Source organism: Pipistrellus kuhlii, unplaced genomic scaffold (assembly GCF_014108245.1).
Source record: "Pipistrellus kuhlii isolate mPipKuh1 unplaced genomic scaffold, mPipKuh1.p scaffold_m20_p_13, whole genome shotgun sequence".
In the NCBI taxonomy this organism is placed as follows: Eukaryota; Metazoa; Chordata; class Mammalia; order Chiroptera; family Vespertilionidae; genus Pipistrellus; species Pipistrellus kuhlii.
In genome coordinates this window covers 9,956,837-9,974,396 of record NW_023425438.1, presented here as the reverse complement: position 1 = coordinate 9,974,396, position 17,560 = coordinate 9,956,837, and the positions used below count along the sequence as shown (strand labels likewise).

General features: G+C 36.8%; 1 protein-coding gene across 4 annotated transcripts in view; it reads right to left on the bottom strand.

The window, feature by feature from the left end:
- MEMO1 (mediator of cell motility 1) overlaps positions 1–17,560 on the bottom strand; it is a 78,632-nt gene that overhangs the window by 38,501 nt on the left and 22,571 nt on the right. For 2 of the 4 annotated variants that reach the window (XM_036434832.2, XM_036434836.2), the window contains exons 1-3: positions 14,927–15,014; positions 14,238–14,329; positions 4,921–4,989 (exon numbers count right to left, since the gene is read on the bottom strand). In XM_036434832.2, the coding sequence (XP_036290725.1) occupies positions 4,921–4,989; positions 14,238–14,257 (89 nt within the window). In that variant the 5' untranslated portion in view covers positions 14,258–14,329; positions 14,927–15,014. Of the gene's footprint in view, positions 1–4,920; positions 4,990–14,237; positions 14,330–14,926; positions 15,015–17,560 lie in introns of those variants that run through there. The other 2 variants (XM_036434834.2, XM_036434835.1) reach the window with 1 other exon arrangement.

Genomic DNA, 17,560 nt, shown 5'->3' with positions numbered 1-17,560 from the left:
AATAGTGACTTTGAGCATGTTTTCAGGTGTCTCTTGGCCTTCCTTCTGCCTTCTTTCAAAAAGATTCTATTTAGGTCCATTGCCCATTTTTTTATTGGATCATTTATCTTCCTTTTATTAAGTTGTATAAGTTGCCTGTAGATGGTGGAGGTTAAACCTTTATCAGTGATAACATTTGCAAATATGTTCTCCCATACAGTGGGCTTTCTTGTTGTTTTGTTGATGGTTTCTTTTGCTGTAAAAAAGCTTTTTAAATTTGTTTATTTTATTTTCTCTTTAGCATCTATTGACCTAGGAGTAGTATCAGTGAAGTTCTTTAGGTTATGTCTGAGATTTTGCTGCCTGTGGATGCCTCTATTATTTTTATGGTTTCCCATCTTATATTTAAGTCCTGTATCCATTTTGAGTTTATTTTTGTAAGTTGGTGAACTAGTTTCATTTTTTTGTTGTTGCATGTATTGTCCAATTTTCCCAACACCATTTATTGAAGAGACTGCCTTGACTCCATTGTATGTTCATGCCTCCTTTGTCAAATATTAATTGAGCATAGTGGCTTAGGTTGATATCTGGATTTTCAATTCTATTCCACATGTCTATATGTCTGTTCTTATGTAAGAACCAGGCTGTTTTGAGAACAGTGGCTTTGTAATACAGCTTGAAATCTGGCATTGAGATCCCTCCTACTTTATTCTTCTTTCTCAGGATTGCTGTGGCTATTTGGGGTCTTTTTTTATTCCAGATAAATTTTTGGAGAGTTCTTTCTAGGTCTGTGAAATATGCTGTTGGTATTTTAATGGGGAGTGCATTGAATCTATAGATTGCTTTGGGTAGTATGGACTTTTTAATTATGTAGATTTTACCGATCCATGAACATATGTTCTTCCATCTGTTTACATCTTCCTCTATCTCTTTTTCCAGTGTCCTGTAGTTTTCTGCGTATAGGTCTTTTACCTCCTTGGTTAAGTTTATTCCTAGGTATCTTAATTTTTTTGGTGCGATGGTTGTGGGATTTTTTCTTAAGGCCAGTTTCACTTAATTTCATTAAGTCTTGAAATTTGAATATAATTTTATAAAAATATTCTGTATGAAAAAATACATTTAATTTGTGATGCTACATGCTTAAAGCACTGCTGCTGCATACAGAGTATGTCTCAGGGAAAAGCATTAGTGTGACTGAGTTGTGAGCTAGACAAATTATGATTATTTCAATTTAGATAGTTGGCAGAAATTTTCTAAGAAGATGATCAAAATGAGCTTGCCATTTCAAAGAAAAAATTTGACATGTTTGTTGCCAATGATAAAATTGAAGCTTTTAAGTGAAAATTAGACTTCTGCAAAACTTCCATCCCTGTGAAGTTGACAGTTTCCCAAGAGTTCGAAGATTTTTCTGATGAAACTGGTGGTAACATGAACAAATGTGATTTTTTTTGACACTGAATAATAAATGTCAACATTTGAAAGATCTGCATAACTCAATAAACAAATATTCTATGCAAGATGTTGCAAAGAATCATGTAAAGGTAAAAGATCCCTTCAAAGAGCAGGAGAGTACAAAGATGATCTGATTTACATGTAGAAAATGGACTAGTGTGAAAAGATTGGAAGCTAATAGAATAGAATTTAACCTTCACTGTTGAACTGTTCTTTATTATTCCTCTACTGGAGGCCTGGTGCACAAAATCTGTACATGGGGGAGGGGGCGGGGAGAATCCCTCAGCCCAGACTGCACCCTCTCCAATCTGGGAACCCTAGAGGGATAGTTCAAATGCCCATTTACAGATATCGGGCCATGGGGATGTGGCCAGCCTGGGTAAGAGCTGATGGCTGTTTGCAGGCTGGCCAAGCCCCCCAACGGGGACCCTTACCCCATGGGGGTGTGGCCAGCCTGGGTAAGAGGCTTTATTTTTTTCTTTACTTTCCTTTTTTAGCGCCTCCTTGAGCAGAGGCCAGTGCCAGCTGGAAGCGGGTATCTGGGATTTATTTACCTTCTTTAATTGAAACTTTGTAGCCTTCACTGGAGGCCATGGCCAGCCAGAGCTGGCGTGAAGCTTGGCTTCCTCCATCGCCAGGGGCAACTCAAGCCTCCTGCTCCCTCCAGCTCTGTGGCTGCTGCTAATCTTAGTTGGGTTTATTTGCATACCCACTCCTGATTGGCTGGTGGGTGTACCAGAGTGATGGTTAATTTGCATGTTTCCCTTTTATTAGTGTAGATACTTCACATAATTCCCAAAAGGATGTTTTTCTTGTTTCCTCAAAGGACTCTGAAGATATTGCAAATCTCAGAGAGGGGTTTTCTCAAAAGAATACAAATATGGCTGTCCATTATTATTTTTAACACTCAGACTTTCCATTTATTTATTCAGAATTCAATTATTATGTATTAATTGCAAAAATAAGCTGATTACATCACTATCTACCATTTGCCTCACTTTTTACTGATCTCCATCATCTTCTTAGTCCTTCATCCTCATCACTTTTTTTTTTTTAAATATATTTTATTGATTTTTCACAGAGAGAAAGGGAGAGGGATAGAGAGCTAGAAACATCGATGAGAGAAATACATCGACCAGCTGCCTCCTGCACACCCCCCACCGGGGATGTGCCCGCAACCAATGTACATGCCCTTGACTGGAATCGAACCCGGGACCTTTCAGTCCACAGACCGACAGACGCTCTATCCACTGAGCCAAACCGGTTTCGGCATCCTCATCAGTTTTTATTCTTTTTTTCCTTCCATTCTCATTTTCAATCAAACTATTTAACACAAACTTTCCACTTCTACCAAAACTAGCTCCAAATATCTCTAATGTATTCTAAGGACAAATTTAATTCAGGAGTACCTTTCCAGCACATATCATCATCAATAAAGATTCTTCCAAATAGAAAAATATTTGGAAAAATCTATTACATAAACTAACCTTGAGGCAGATTGTTCACAGATTCAGGATCAAATAAAGAAAACTTAGAAAATCTTTACAATCTAACTTCTATTTGTTCTTATTCATGAAATAATTTCGCTAAAATTGCATATTAAACATGTATCAAGAAATATTTATTAAAGCCCCTCAACATCAAAATGAAGCAGGGCTAACCAAAATCTCATCAATTTGGCAACATCATTTTATTTATTATTTAAAACTTACTAAAATTAATTTTCAACAAAGATACAGTACAATGTGCAGAGCACACTACACAGAAACAAGAAAGAGCAGTTTTGTTTTAAAAACTGAAAAAATTGCTCAAAGGAAAAAGAGTAGGCTGTGGGTGAGACTTGTTTCTTAAACTCTTGCTGTGGATTAGTTCTTTTGAATGATTATGCTTCCATCTCTACTAGTAGAGATGTACTGCTATTACTAGTATTGCTACTAACAACATGAAATAAAATTAAGATGACTAATTTTATCAATTATGAAACAACTAGCAATACAGATTGGACCCTGATACTGGTTCAAAGGTAGTAAATTAACTATTTAAATAAAATGGTGGTCAGAAAATTCAGTAATTTTGATGGCAATTTTCAGTAGAAATTTTTGAAAGTTCACATGTTTCTCATTTTAGAGAAATATATACCACCTCATTATACCTCTACAACAGTATACTACTCAGTCACAATTTGCCAGAAAGATCTTTATAAAGCTAATTTCAGAGCTGTCTTTAAATTATTAAATACTTATATCCTTCAAACATATGAAATATGATGTCCAATTCTAAAATAATTCAGATAACCTTATCCTGTCAATGAGAAATTATTCTTCTTTTATGAATTGCAATAAAGAATTTTAAATTACAAATGATTAAAGTAGAATAAAGGGCTTTGTATTTTCCTAAAAATACTCATCTCCAGGTTTTCCCAATGAAATTTTTTAAACCAGCATATTTAACTGTTAGTGTTCCTGGAACCAATTCCAAAGTACGTGGGGGTGGGGGGTGCTTCCCACACCTCCAACAAGCAATTCTTGAACACTCGCCCTGGAGATAGCATCAGATTTCACAGGTTATGCATTCGGTCCTACAAGACTGCTCCCCAAACCCTCACTTCAGATGCCAGGCTTCTGACCTGTACTTCTAACCAGCTGGCTATAAATCAGAGGTCCCCATGACCCCCTCCTTAGCTTCAATTAATTTGCTAAAGCAGCTCACAGAGCTCAGAGAAACATTTTAGTTACAAAAACCACTGGTTTATTATAAGCAGATGTAACCAGGAACCGCCAGTTAGAAGAGATGCACAGGGTAAGGTCTGGGGAAAGGGAGTGGAACCTCCATGCCTTCCCCAGAGTGTCACTCTCCCCTGGATCTTTCCAACGTAGAAGCTCTCTGAACCCTGTCCTTCAGGGTTTCATGGAGGCTTCACTACATAGCTGTGATTGATTGAATCATTGGGCACTGGAGACTGATTCAACCTCCAGGCCCTCCTCACCCCCCGAGGTCAGGAGTGGGACTGGAAAGTTCCCACTCTCTAATCATAATTGGTTCTCCTGGCAACCAGCCCCTATCCTTAGGGGGGATCCCAAAGCCACCTCATTATACCTCTATAACAGGAGGTACTTTTATCATATCGAACATTTAGGTGATTCCAAGGGTTTGGGGACCTGTGTGCGCATCAGGAACTGTGGCTAAGCATAAGACCAAATATACATGAGAAATACATTTTGTATAAATCACTATATCACACTAACCTTCTAACATTTCCATAATTGAACATTTTACCCACCAAAGGGAAGGTAAAAACTAAAGGTTCAGAGAATAGAAATAGTATTAGAGCTTTCTAAAACCTGTAAAAGACAGAGTCAAACTCATAAAAAGTCAAATTCTTAATGAAATAAGAGTATATAATAAGTATGCAAAACAAATTACTTCAGTGACAAAACAATTACATTTCCCAACATCATCCCATAACAAATTCTTCTCTATATTACTTACGTAATAGATGGGTCCACTTGTTTGTAAGCATGAGCAGCACAAGACCCACAGTAAGTATATCCTGCATGGCTACAAAACAAAAATTTTTAAACTTAATCATCAGATTCAAAAATCAAGATATTCTGGAAAAAAACTTTTGAAAAAAATATGTAATAATTATGATAAACAACAAATATATAATTTAAAAAGCAAAGTAAGTAATAATGCAACTTTGAAGCAATAACAGTGAACACATAATTGTGCTGTGTTCCAGCTTTAAATTTTAAAAAGTATCGAATAATTTTTGGGGTCAGAAGAAAAGTTTGATTTGGAAATAACCAAGGCTTACTTGAAGTGGCTAATGTAACATTAATGCTGTATGAGATTTTAACATTTCTTTTTAATACAACTAACAGTATTACATAACAATAAGACCAAGAACAAGTCAAATCAGACCAAAACAAATAACCTCCAACTAACAATTCAATTCCCTGTGTCTTCAGTGTTGAGAACTGCCTTAGGCCCTAGCTGGTTTGTCTCAGTGGATAGAGCGGCAGCCTGTGGACTGAAGGGTCCCGGGTTCGATTCTAGTCAGAGGCACATGCCCAGGTTGCTAGATCCTCAGGAGGGGGCATGCAGGAGGCAGCCTATCAATATCAATGATTTTCTCTCATCATTAATGGTTTTCTCTCTCTCCCTCTTCCTTCCTGTCTGAAATCAATAAAATATGTTTTTAGAGAGAGAATTGACTTGGCCTTCTGTGTATTATGCCTTTCATTTTCTCTATCCATTATACACTCTTATCCTCTGATCTCAGCATCAGATTAGATTTCTTATCACCTACTTGAGGCCCCATGCACAAAATTCATGCAATGGGGGAGAGCGGTGTCCCTCAGCCCAGCCTGCCCCTCTCACATACTGGGAGCCCTCAGGGGATGTCCTACAGATGGCTGAGGCCCGCTCCCCATGGAGCGGACCTAGGCCACAGTCTGGCCTCCCTTTGTGGGAGGAGACCAGGCTGATCAGGGGAAGGTGCCAGTCCCATCACCCCGCTGCTGCAGCCACTGCAAGTCACGGCAGCCACTAAGGTGTTTTCATCAATATGAACTTCAGTCCCCTCACCATGAAAAAATGACTTTCTTTAGGCATTTCAAGATGTATCTTCCATAGGATATGACATTTCTTTCTTTCTTTCTTTCTTTCTTTCTTTCTTTCTTTCTTTTCCTCACCTAAGGATATGTTTCCATTGATTTTTAGAGAATGTGGAAGAGAAAGGAAAAGACAGAGAGAAACATCAAAGTGAGAGGAACACCTCCTGCATGAGTCCTGACCTGGGCCCCAGCCAGGGAAGAGGCTGCAACCTAGGTACACGTCCTTGATCAGAAGTGATCCCAGACTCTGTGGTCAGCAGGCCAAGGCATTATCCACTGAGCCAAACTGACTACGGCAGGATATGACATTTCTTAGCCCTCCAGCAGTGGACCTTTGTGTTTTTTCTCCAAAAGTGTCATGGAAAAACCCTAGATCACCTTTTTGGATTCTTATTACCCAAGTTACCAAGAACATTACCAGTGGCATACAAGGAGCTCAGCCAATGAGTGGTCAGAAAAAGGTGTTTCCTCTGTAGTTCACAGATTGCCAGCTCAGCCCTTGCACAGGCCTAAAGCTTCAGGGCCTGGGCAGGCCCCCCCCCCCCCCACCAGCTCCCTCCGATTGCTGGCTCCGCCCCTGGGCTCTGATTGCAGGCTCAGCCCTACCCAGGAGCCCCCTGGCTCAGGCCCATCCCAGGCTGCTCAGGGCCTATCTCAGAGTGACCTGGGTGACGAGAATGTTCCTGGGACCCAGGCCGCTGGCCGCCTACGTATGCAAATTAACCACCATTTTTGTGGGGTTAATGTGCATACTCACTCTGATTGGCTGTGGACATTTGTCTATTATTAGGTAAGATTGAATAACTATTTCTGGAACTCAGTTTTCTTTCTTGACTCATTCAAGTTACATGTCTAGAAACATTTCCCTTAGTGTTTTCTCATTAATGTGTGGTATGATATATTGGTAAAATTTTAATAACTGGTTCTGCAGGTGGAGAAGTGGGATTTTGTGTGTGTATGTGTGTGTGTTTACACACACACACGTAAATAAGCTTATAAATTTTACTTAATTAAAAAGATATGTACCACACAATTCAAAAAACAATGGAAATATTTATAATACTTTTTATTGCAAATTCCATGTAGCCAACTGACTATCAAAGAATGTTTCCATTGATTTTTAGCTTGACTCTTATTCATGGCCAAGGGATGGCTGCAACTACAGTGGAAAATAGTTGGCAAATTCTTAAAAAGTTTAACATACTCTTGCACTATGACCCAAAAATTCCATTCTTATAAGGAAAAAACAAATCAAAACAAAACAAATAAAAAAAACACATGTATCCAAACAAAGATTTGTACAACCTAGTTTCATTGCTTATTGCAATAGCCAAAAACTGGAAACAACTAAATGACCCTCAAAAGGTGAATGGATAAATAAATTGAGATGTATCCATATAATAAAATACTCTTGGGCAATAGAAAGGAATGAACTACCAATACACTCAAAATGATTATGCTTAAAAATGGTAAAAAGGAATAAATAAATATGCTAAGTGAAAAAAACCAGACATAAAAGTTCATACTATATGATTCCATTTAAATAACTCTAGACAATAAAAATTAATCTATAGGATGGGGCAAAAGTAGGTTTCCAGTTGTTTGTATGGAAAATAAGACAATAATTAATAAATAGCCCTAGCTGGTTTGGTTCAGTGGATAGAGCGTCGACTGCAGACTCAAGGGCAGATGCCCAGGTTGGGGGCTCAATCCCCAATGGAAAGCATGTAGGAGGCAGCCAATCAATGACTCTCTCTCTCCCATCATTGGTGTTTCTCTCTCTCTCCCTCCTCTTTTCTCTCTGAAATTAATTTAAAAATATATTTAAAAAATAAATAAGAATGAACTTCATGTTTCACATACTCAAAACTCTAAACCTACTTTTGCCCCATCCTGTATAGTGATAGAAAATACATCAGTGGATGTGAAAGAAGAATTACAAAAGTGCACAAGGAAAATTTTGAGATGGTGAATATGTTCATTATCTTAATAGCGGTGACAGTTTCATAGGTGCACACATATCTCAAAGTTATCAAATAGTACACTTTACATATATGCAGATATTAATCATACCACAATGAAGCTCTATTTTTTTAAATGATCCTCATCTGTCTTGGCCAGTATGGTTCAGTTGTTGGAATGTCCTGGGTTGTGAGCTCACTCTCCAGTGTGGGCATGCAGGAGACAGCCAACCAATGATTCTCTCTCATCATTCATGTTTCTACCTCTCTTTCCCTCTCCCTTCCTCTCTGAAATCAATAAAAATATATTGCCAAAAAAAAAATCATTAAATATATCACCCTTCTAAGCCCTCATCATGAGAAACTCTAATTCATTCATAGTCAAAGAAGAGAATTTCTAATACTTTCCTTTACCATGGCCCAGATATAATGAAAAAAAGCCACAGTAACAATCATCATATCATACCACTGATCCTCTGTTCCTGCCCACTTCTCTTGCCAATAGAATCTACATTTATGTGGAAACAAGGTTTCATTAAGGGATCACTCCTATTAAAGGAGGCATCACTAAGGGAACATCTAAATGTTTTTCCTTTTGTACTTAATAGCCAGAAGACCAATAAAAATCTGAGCTTTATAATTTTGAGTATGCATCATAAAAGCATGTCCAGTCAGTCTTCTAAAAGCTATTAAAATCCTAAACACAAAGTCATCCCTGCTAACTTTTACAGGTCACCCTAGCTCCCAGTTAACTTCCCATGAAAGCAAATACAAAATTATACTTTAATACCTACAAGTTATCATTAGGCTAAACCATACCTCTAAAATGGGTCCTTCTTTTAACAGAGTACTTTTGCTTCTCCCTTAATCCTACACAACAGACCCTTTACACTAGCAAGTCCAGCTCTTAACTGTCTAGAATTTCTGTGCCCCCAAAGAGGTACAGTCAAATGAGGACACAAGGCCACTATCAATGATCATGCACTGGCTAAGTGACAGTTTCCCACACAGCAACCTTGCAGCATGGCATAACTTAAATTCCTATGTCAGGAGAAATATCCAATACCACATGACATGGACTTGCCCTTGTTCAGTCTCAGATTGCCAAGATTATAGGTGAATAGTATAAATTGTAATGCCAGGAAATTACCTCACATTCTATGAGAGGCTTTTTATCAAAGAGGATATAGGGAATAGCAAAGAATGCTTATTTGGATTCAACAAAATCAGGTTCTCATACTACTAGTTCTACTTAATAGCAGCAAAAAATCAAATTAAAAAGATAGGACTAGATGAAATGAAAAGATTCTAGGTAAGAAAAGTTTCTAAGATCTACTTAAGCTAAAGTATGGTCTGGCAAGCTAGAAACTAAATTTAAAAACACCTGTGAACATATGGGACCAACCTGACAAGTGGCCTTAAAAGTTTGCAGCTTCCACAATGCCTCTCTCAATTTTATTTTGCTGCCTAGCCTTTCATTATTTTGTTTCACAGGCACTGCTCAATGGCCCTCAAGATTCCTGCTGCCATTAGAAATATTAATAGATTATATCCCCCCAAAATGTCCAGGTTAGTCATTATTCAGGATATTTTATATTTACAAAATGGAATCTCACAAAAATTAAGTAAGCTATGAGCTAAAGAATGTTATTAAAGTTATTCAAGTCAAACAAGAATAAACTAACCATAATGTTGCATATCTAGATTTTTTTTTATAGGATTTCAGATATTGGCATGAATAACCTATTGTTAAATAAGGGTGAGAAATAAACAAATTGCATACTTCAAGTAACTTAAATTAACTAAGTAACTTACAAAGATTCATTGTCTCATGATACAGACCACTAAGAGCTCTACAGGTATACTTCACTGTACACAACCTGGTATTCTATACAACTGTTTCCTACCTTTTAACTTTTCTAAACTAATTTTTATACTAGAAGTAATACAAGTATATATAGTGAAAAAGTCAAACAGAGAAGGATAAACAATGAAAAGTGAAACTACTACTAGGTTAACTACTAACATGGAAAACTTTACCTTACATATATGAGGGGGGCTTCAATATTCATATAGTATCTGGTATATAGTAAAAAATAAGGCCCTTACCAATGATCTGATTATATTTTTATATTCAATAAGAGTTTCTTAAGTGATGCATACCTGTACAGCTCCATTCTAAGGGTTGCTGAGATATTCCTGCATACTTCAAGACAAACAACAATTTTGGCCGTCATAGTAGAAAGGTTTTTGGAACTCCTAGTTCATGAGATCATTTCAGTATATATCCATGGGACACATACTGTCTCCTGTGCCTCAAGAGAAGTAAGGTAGTTCTAAGTTCAAACAAACAATTTTTTTAATTAAATTAAATTATTTTGATTCCCTCAAATGTGCCTTCCTATATGTCACATAGGCTAGAATTCATTAAGCTTGATCAACAGTGGTTTACGGGTCAATATTTATTCTTAAATGACATCATTCTAATTCATCTACACCAATATAAAAATGAGCCGAAACCGGTTTGGCTCAATGGATAGAGCGTCGTCGGCTTGGGGACTGAAAGGTCCCGGGTTCAATTCCGGTCAAGGGCATGTACCTTGGTTGCAGGCATATCCCCAATAGGGGGTGTGCAAGAGGCAGCTGATCGATGACTCTCATCGATGTTTCTAACTCTCTATCTCCCTTCCTCTCTGTACAAAATCAATAAAATATTTTTTTTTAAATGAGCAATCTGTTTTAAGCACTTTCAAAAGTGTGTTATCTAGGTTCTGAGTTTTTTTTTTAGGTTCCCCTTATATGATTTATGTATATAAAGCAAAATCTAAGAAAAGTTGGTTCCAGAGAGCTAGAATTTATAAAATTTAAAGTATTTTTATAGGCTTGATTTGAAATAAAGCAGAAATCTTAAATTTTTAAGTGTCCTAAATTACTATATAATATATTCTTACTAAAAAAAAATTTGTGCCTATATAACAATAAAGTATTTGTTGTTACTTTTCTACAAAAAAAAAAAAAAAAAAACAAGTTACTCTGCAAAGGAAAATAATTACTTCTGGGAACTATATAATAAGACACGTAACTACTTAGTTTTCATACGTTAACAAAATGGATGTTGCCTATATAAGCATTAACATTACAAAGTCACCATGCAGCAAAAACATGCACACCAAAGTCAAAACTATTTTCAAATTTCCATTTTAAAACTCAAGGTAACTTGGAAATCTTTTATAAATCAATGTATTTGTAACAGGTGCAAACATTTCTTTTCCCAGGTCACTGCCAATGATTTCAACTTTAAACTAACTGCAAGAAGGAAACAAGTCCAGTTATAACTAACCTCAACTTAATTATACATTTATTCAGCTCAGCTCCCACATTTAGAACAAGTTCTAACTAGGAAGGTAGCATACCATAATAATCAAATACCAACAAAGTAATGGGCAAGACAATACAACATAGCTCATACGTTACTGTAAAGAGATCCACTGTTTCTCACCCAATCAATGATCTCACTTAACTTCCCCTCTTATCCCTGTATCAATTTTTCTTTCTAACTAAATCATTTCATCAACATTGTAACACTCAGATTATCTTCCATCTTGAATAAAATTTCTCCCCTGACACCATATTCCCATTACCCTATTTCCTTAGTTTACAGCAAAATTCCTTAAAAAAATCTACATTCACAATCTTCATCTCACTATCACATTCTTTCTTGAATCCACAACAATCATGCTTTTATCCCCATCACTCCACAAAAATTGCTTTTTTAAAGAAAAAGAGAGAAATAGAAACATCAATGAGAGAGAAATATCTATTAGCAACCTCCTGCACACTCTCTTACTGGGGATGGAGCTCACAATCCAGGCATGTGCCCTGCTTGGGAATCGAACCAGTTACCTCTTGGTTCATAGGTCAACGCTCAATTACTGAGCCACACTGACCAGGCCACAAATATTGTTCTTATCAAGGTAACCAGCAATGTCCACACTGCAAAATCCAATTATCAATTCTGAATCCCTATCTTATTTGATCAATTGGCGGAATCTGATAGGGTCGAGCCTTTATCTTCCCTGACACCTCTTTCATCCTTCTGCCACCCAGAAACAGCACTCACCCTTGGTTCTCCGCCTTGCTCACTGGTCTTCCTTCAGTACCTCCTTTGCAAATGTCATTTTCGTCTTTATTTGCCCTCTAAATAAAACTGTGTTTGCCTAAGGGGCTCAGTCCTTGAACCTCTTCTCCTCTCTATCTTACTTTACCCCATAGGCAACTACAGCCTGTGATATACACACCAAAACAGGCTGCAGGTTGTATGTGGCTGCCCATTTTAAATCTCCACTTGCATAGCTAATAGGCATCTAAGCATTAACATGGTCCAAGTCAAATCCTAGATTCTACATAAACACTTCTACTCCCAATTTCCACCAGTTTGTCCCTGGGTATCTGCCTAACTTCTCTCTCAAAAGCAATTCCAGTTTCACAGGCCAAAACTAACAAGTTATCTTTGACTCTTCTATTTTATTGGTCCTTACCTTCAAAATATATACAAAATATATCCATTGCTTCTCATCACCCCAACCAGTAGTCCTTAGTCCAGTGATTCTCAACCTTTCTAATGCCGCGACCCTTTAATATAGTTCCTCATGTTGTGGTGACCCTCAACCATAAAATTATTTTTTCTAATATATTTTATTGATTTTTCACAGAAAGGAAGGGAGAGGGATAGAGTTAGAAACATTGATGAGAGAGAAACATCAATCAGCTGCCTCCTGAACGCCCCCTACTGGAGATGTGCCCGCAACCAATGTACATGCCCTTGACTGGAATAGAACCAGGGACCTTTCAGTCCACAGGCCGACGCTCTATCCACTGAGCCAAACCGGTTTCAACCATAAAATTATTTTCGTTGCTACTTCATAACTGTAATTTTGCTACTGTTATGAATCATAGTGTAAATATCTGTGTTTCCAATGGTCTTAAGCGACCCTGCTAGCGGTTCTCAACCTGTGGATCACGACCCACAGGTTGAGAACTGCTGCTGTAGAGCCCAAGACCACCGGAAAACACAGATATTTACACTACAATTCATAACAGAAGCAAAACTACAGTTATGAAGTAGCAATGAAAATAATTTTATGGTTGGGGGTCACCACAACATGAGGAACTGTATTAAAGGGTCGCGGCATTAGAAAGGTTGAGAGCCACTGCCTTAGTCAAAGCCATTATGTCATCTCTTATCTGTACTATTCTAATAAGCCTCCCAAACTGGCTCCTTGTTCCCATAAAACAGAATATCTATACAGGAGGCAAAAGTAATCCTTTTCTAAGCTAAGGCAGATCATGTCACTTTTCTGCTCAAAACTTCTGAGTAGCCATTTCACTTAGAATAAAAACCCAAGTTTTTATGTTCGTCCACAAAGCTTCTCCATGATCTAGTCCCTGCTGCCTCGCATCCACTACCTTTTTCAGCCTCTCCAGCTACACTGGCCTTCTTGCTTTTTCTCAAGTCCACTAAGCATATCCTGCTTTAGACCCTTGTGCTTGCTTTCCCCATCCTGAAACCCTCTTTCCCTGGGTATTTGCATAACTTCTCTCTCACATCATTTAGGCTCAGATGTTACTTCTGATTATCTTATAAAAAAGTTGCTCACATGTGGCTCTCAATCTTTTTTTCTGCTTTATTTTTCTTCTTAGCACCCATAAGCACCTGACACTGAATATAATCATTTGTTTTCTGTCTGTCTTCCCTGGGCACTAAAATGTAAGCACTATGAGAGAAGTGATTTTGACTTATTCAAAAAGCATCACAAAGAAGAGTACTTGGCATTTAGCCTGGTACATATTTGCTGAATGACTAAATAAATAATTACAAGTCATTGTGCTGAAAGTTTTATAAAGACTTGTTCATTTAATCATCAAAAAAAGAATATGGAACTACTATTATTCCAATTATACTAATGAGATAAAGGCACAAGAGATTAAATAACTTGTATGTCACAAAGCTGTCCTGTATCTATGAAATGAGATCAAGTTAGAACATACAAATGAAGTACTTAACAAAATGTTTGGCACATAAAATACCTAGCATTTCTGGAATACTTATTACATGCCAAACATTAATGTAGGCTCTTTATGTGTATTTAATCATTTAATTATCCTATTGCTTAATGAATGGTTGCTATTATTATTTTCACTATTTATTATTTATCAGGGTACCAACCTTAACTCAATAGAAGTCATAAAAGATGCTGCTGTGAGAAGAAACTCCACAAACTCCAACTTTTACTCTTCTCAGAAAAATGTTAACATGTGCTTAAAAAACAATGTGTTTTGAACATTAGCACTGGAAACCAAATCAAAATTAACTGAATTCATATCAGACACAGACACATCATTAACTGTATTATTTGCTATCCCTCGGTTCTTTTAAAAAGCCCTCTAACATTGAAGAGAGTCACAGATTTCCATTACAAAAAAATCTACCCCTCCAACAAAACTTTGGTTGCTACTCCATATTGCACTGTATTATGGTTAAAGCATATTTTTCATTATAAGCTAAAAATTATCTGGATTAAAGTAGATCTTTTTAATGTTTAAAATAGAACTTATTCATTTCTACCAATAAATACAAAAATCTCCAAGTTTACCTAATGTAAACAGCCCACCTGTCTTAAAAGGCAGTTTTATTGCCAAAAATAAATTTTGAAATTACTGCATCTGAGAAAATACGCCAATTTCCTTTATCCTTCAGTTAAAGTGAAAGCCACGGGAATCATGAAATTTACTGAATACAATTTTGTCAGCTCAATATGTCTTTTGGGTTTTGGTTTATAGCTCAACCTGCAGATACTCATTCTTTATTAACAATTAACATGTAAAATATTCTGGGTAAAGACCCTTAAAACTTACGGTGCAATTATGGCTCTAGCAGGTCTTTTTGTAGACTGTACTTGTGAAAGCCAACCTTCCAGCTGTGCATTCAGCTGCGGTCCTATAAAAAGAGAAAGGAAAACTGGAGTCAGCAAAGCAATGTACTATAGACAACCACACATGACACAAAGCCCTCATTAAATCTATTGGACTAAAATAGCTTAATGGGCGGCGGGATCATGAGTTTGGATGTTAATATTTGCAACTTAACGTACAAAGTCTCTAGCAAGCAATATGTTAAGATCACATACTAAATAAACCAAACTTGCTTTTATCCATTTGCTTATTTTTTGCTACAGTCTTCATTCCAGAACAATATGCTCTACAATTTGAGGGGTTAAACAAAATAAAGGAAGAAACAGAAAACTGTTAGTATATGAATGAAAATAATTAAGTAAATGTTTTTTAAACACCAAAACATAAAAAATGTTAATTTTTTCCTTTAGATAAAGCCAATTAGCTAAAGACAGTATATTTGGTCACCTCAACAACCAAGTGAATTTAGTTTAAACTATGTGTGACAAATGTTGCCATCAGTCTTCTTACTTGAGTGCTTCTCGTGAGAGCGTGTATGTAACTACATAAGAGGGTGAATTCTCTGTAGGCTTTGCAATCTCTTAGATTGCCCATGATATGCATCACATTCTAGATTAATGTTTCTTCAAACATTGAATTGTTTTCTTTCTTTTCTACCTTTGAAGAGAGGTTTTCTGAGATGGCAGGAGGCTTTGGTTTAAATTACTTTCCTCCAACATCAGCAATGGTTAAAAATTCTCATTTCTGTATATCCTTATCAATACTGGATATTCTCAGAATTTTTTTAATTTTTGCCAATTTGATGGATAAGAAATAGTATCTCTTTGTTTCTTCTCATTCTTATTTTCAAAATATCCATTGAGATTAACTGTGTAGTAATTTGGAAATCTTCTGTATATATTCATAAACAAGTCAAGTTTATGACAACCAATTTACTCTGTGAATTGCCAGAATACAAAAAAAAAAAAAAAAAAAAAAAAAGTCTGACTCGGCACTCAAACAATGTAGTTTATTTTTTAAACTTAAATTTAAGAACAATCACCAAGCCGAAACCGCTTTGGCTCAGTGGTAGAGCGTTGGTCTGCGGACTGAAAGATCCCAGGTTCAATTCCGGTCAAGGGCATGATCATTGGTTGCGGGCACATCCCCGGTAGAGGGTGTGCAAGAGGCAGCTAGTCGACATTTCTAGCTCTCTATCTCTCTCCCTTCCTCTCTATAAAAAATCAATAAAATATATTAAAAAAGAACAATCACCAAAAAACTTATATGAAATAATCTCATTAACTCAAGGAAAAATAGAAAGTTAAATTTTTAACAGCCTAATAAATTTCATATTAACAAAATAAGTATTCTAAATATTTCCATATTACAGGAAGTCTGTGAAACAGAAATTGAAAGCCTTATAACAGCAAAGAAAATATCTTCCAATTCAGACACTCTTTTGATAGCAATCTCAGTGATTTTAAGCACTAAACCAAGCCTTCTCTTATCATTTCTTCTAGACAAGGACCAGTTTCTACAGAGGAATCTTAAGATTAAAGCTGAACTCCAATCTATTTATTATCTATATTAGGGGCCCAGTACAAATTAGTGCACCGGTAGAGTCCAGCCGGCCCCTCTCGGGGGGGGGGCGGGGGGGGCAATCTGGGGCAGGGCCAGCCGGAAAAAGGGGCCATGGGCGGTTGGCAAGCTGGGCCCCACTCCCTGGCCAAATATCCAGATGAACTCCGAGTCAAACTCCTGGTAGAGGGGACAGCTTGTGTATTAGCCTTTTATTATATAGAATGGTTGCTTAATTGTTGATCTATAAACAGTCAAATAAAAAAAATGAATTTCAGTCCTTCCAAAGAGGATATTTGGCAATATGGTCTCCTTAAATACATGAAGATGATATAGAATATGTATTTTGTCTTTCAAATACCACTGGATTTGAAGGCACACTGATGAATGGAAAAATTAAGCACTGTTCAATCCTAGCAAACTACTCCATGGTTATGTGAAGGACAAATGGGCATGTACTACTTTGGATAAAATAATAAAAGTAAATTCCCAAAAGAACAATGTTAAGGTATTTCCTTAAGAAATAGACAATAAACAATGTGCTGTTAGCAATTCAGTAACACTTCTGTTTGAATCCCCCTTGAATCAAATAATATTTCACTAATAAGTTTATTTGCATGGTGACAAAACCACAGACATTAAACACACATACAAACAAATACACACCTCCTTTTCAGGAATTCCTATGCAGCTAATTATCAGAACCATTCTAAGATATTATAATTAAGTGAAGTCAAATTTGTTTTTTTATACTGTCCTAACTCTGGCCAGCTCCTCCTAGCCCTCTTCCCCCTCCCACACCAAAAAATAAAATAAAATTCAATCATTGGTCTCCTCAATCTGAACAAATATCATGTATTTGATTAACTCTTCTCAAACAACGTGCAGTTCAACGTGAATTGCAACCGCCGGAAGATCTTGTTAAAATGCCAATTCTGATCTGACAGGTCTGGGGCAGGGCCTCAGATTCTGCATTTCTAACATTTTCCCCAGGTGCTAGCAATATTTGCTAGACTA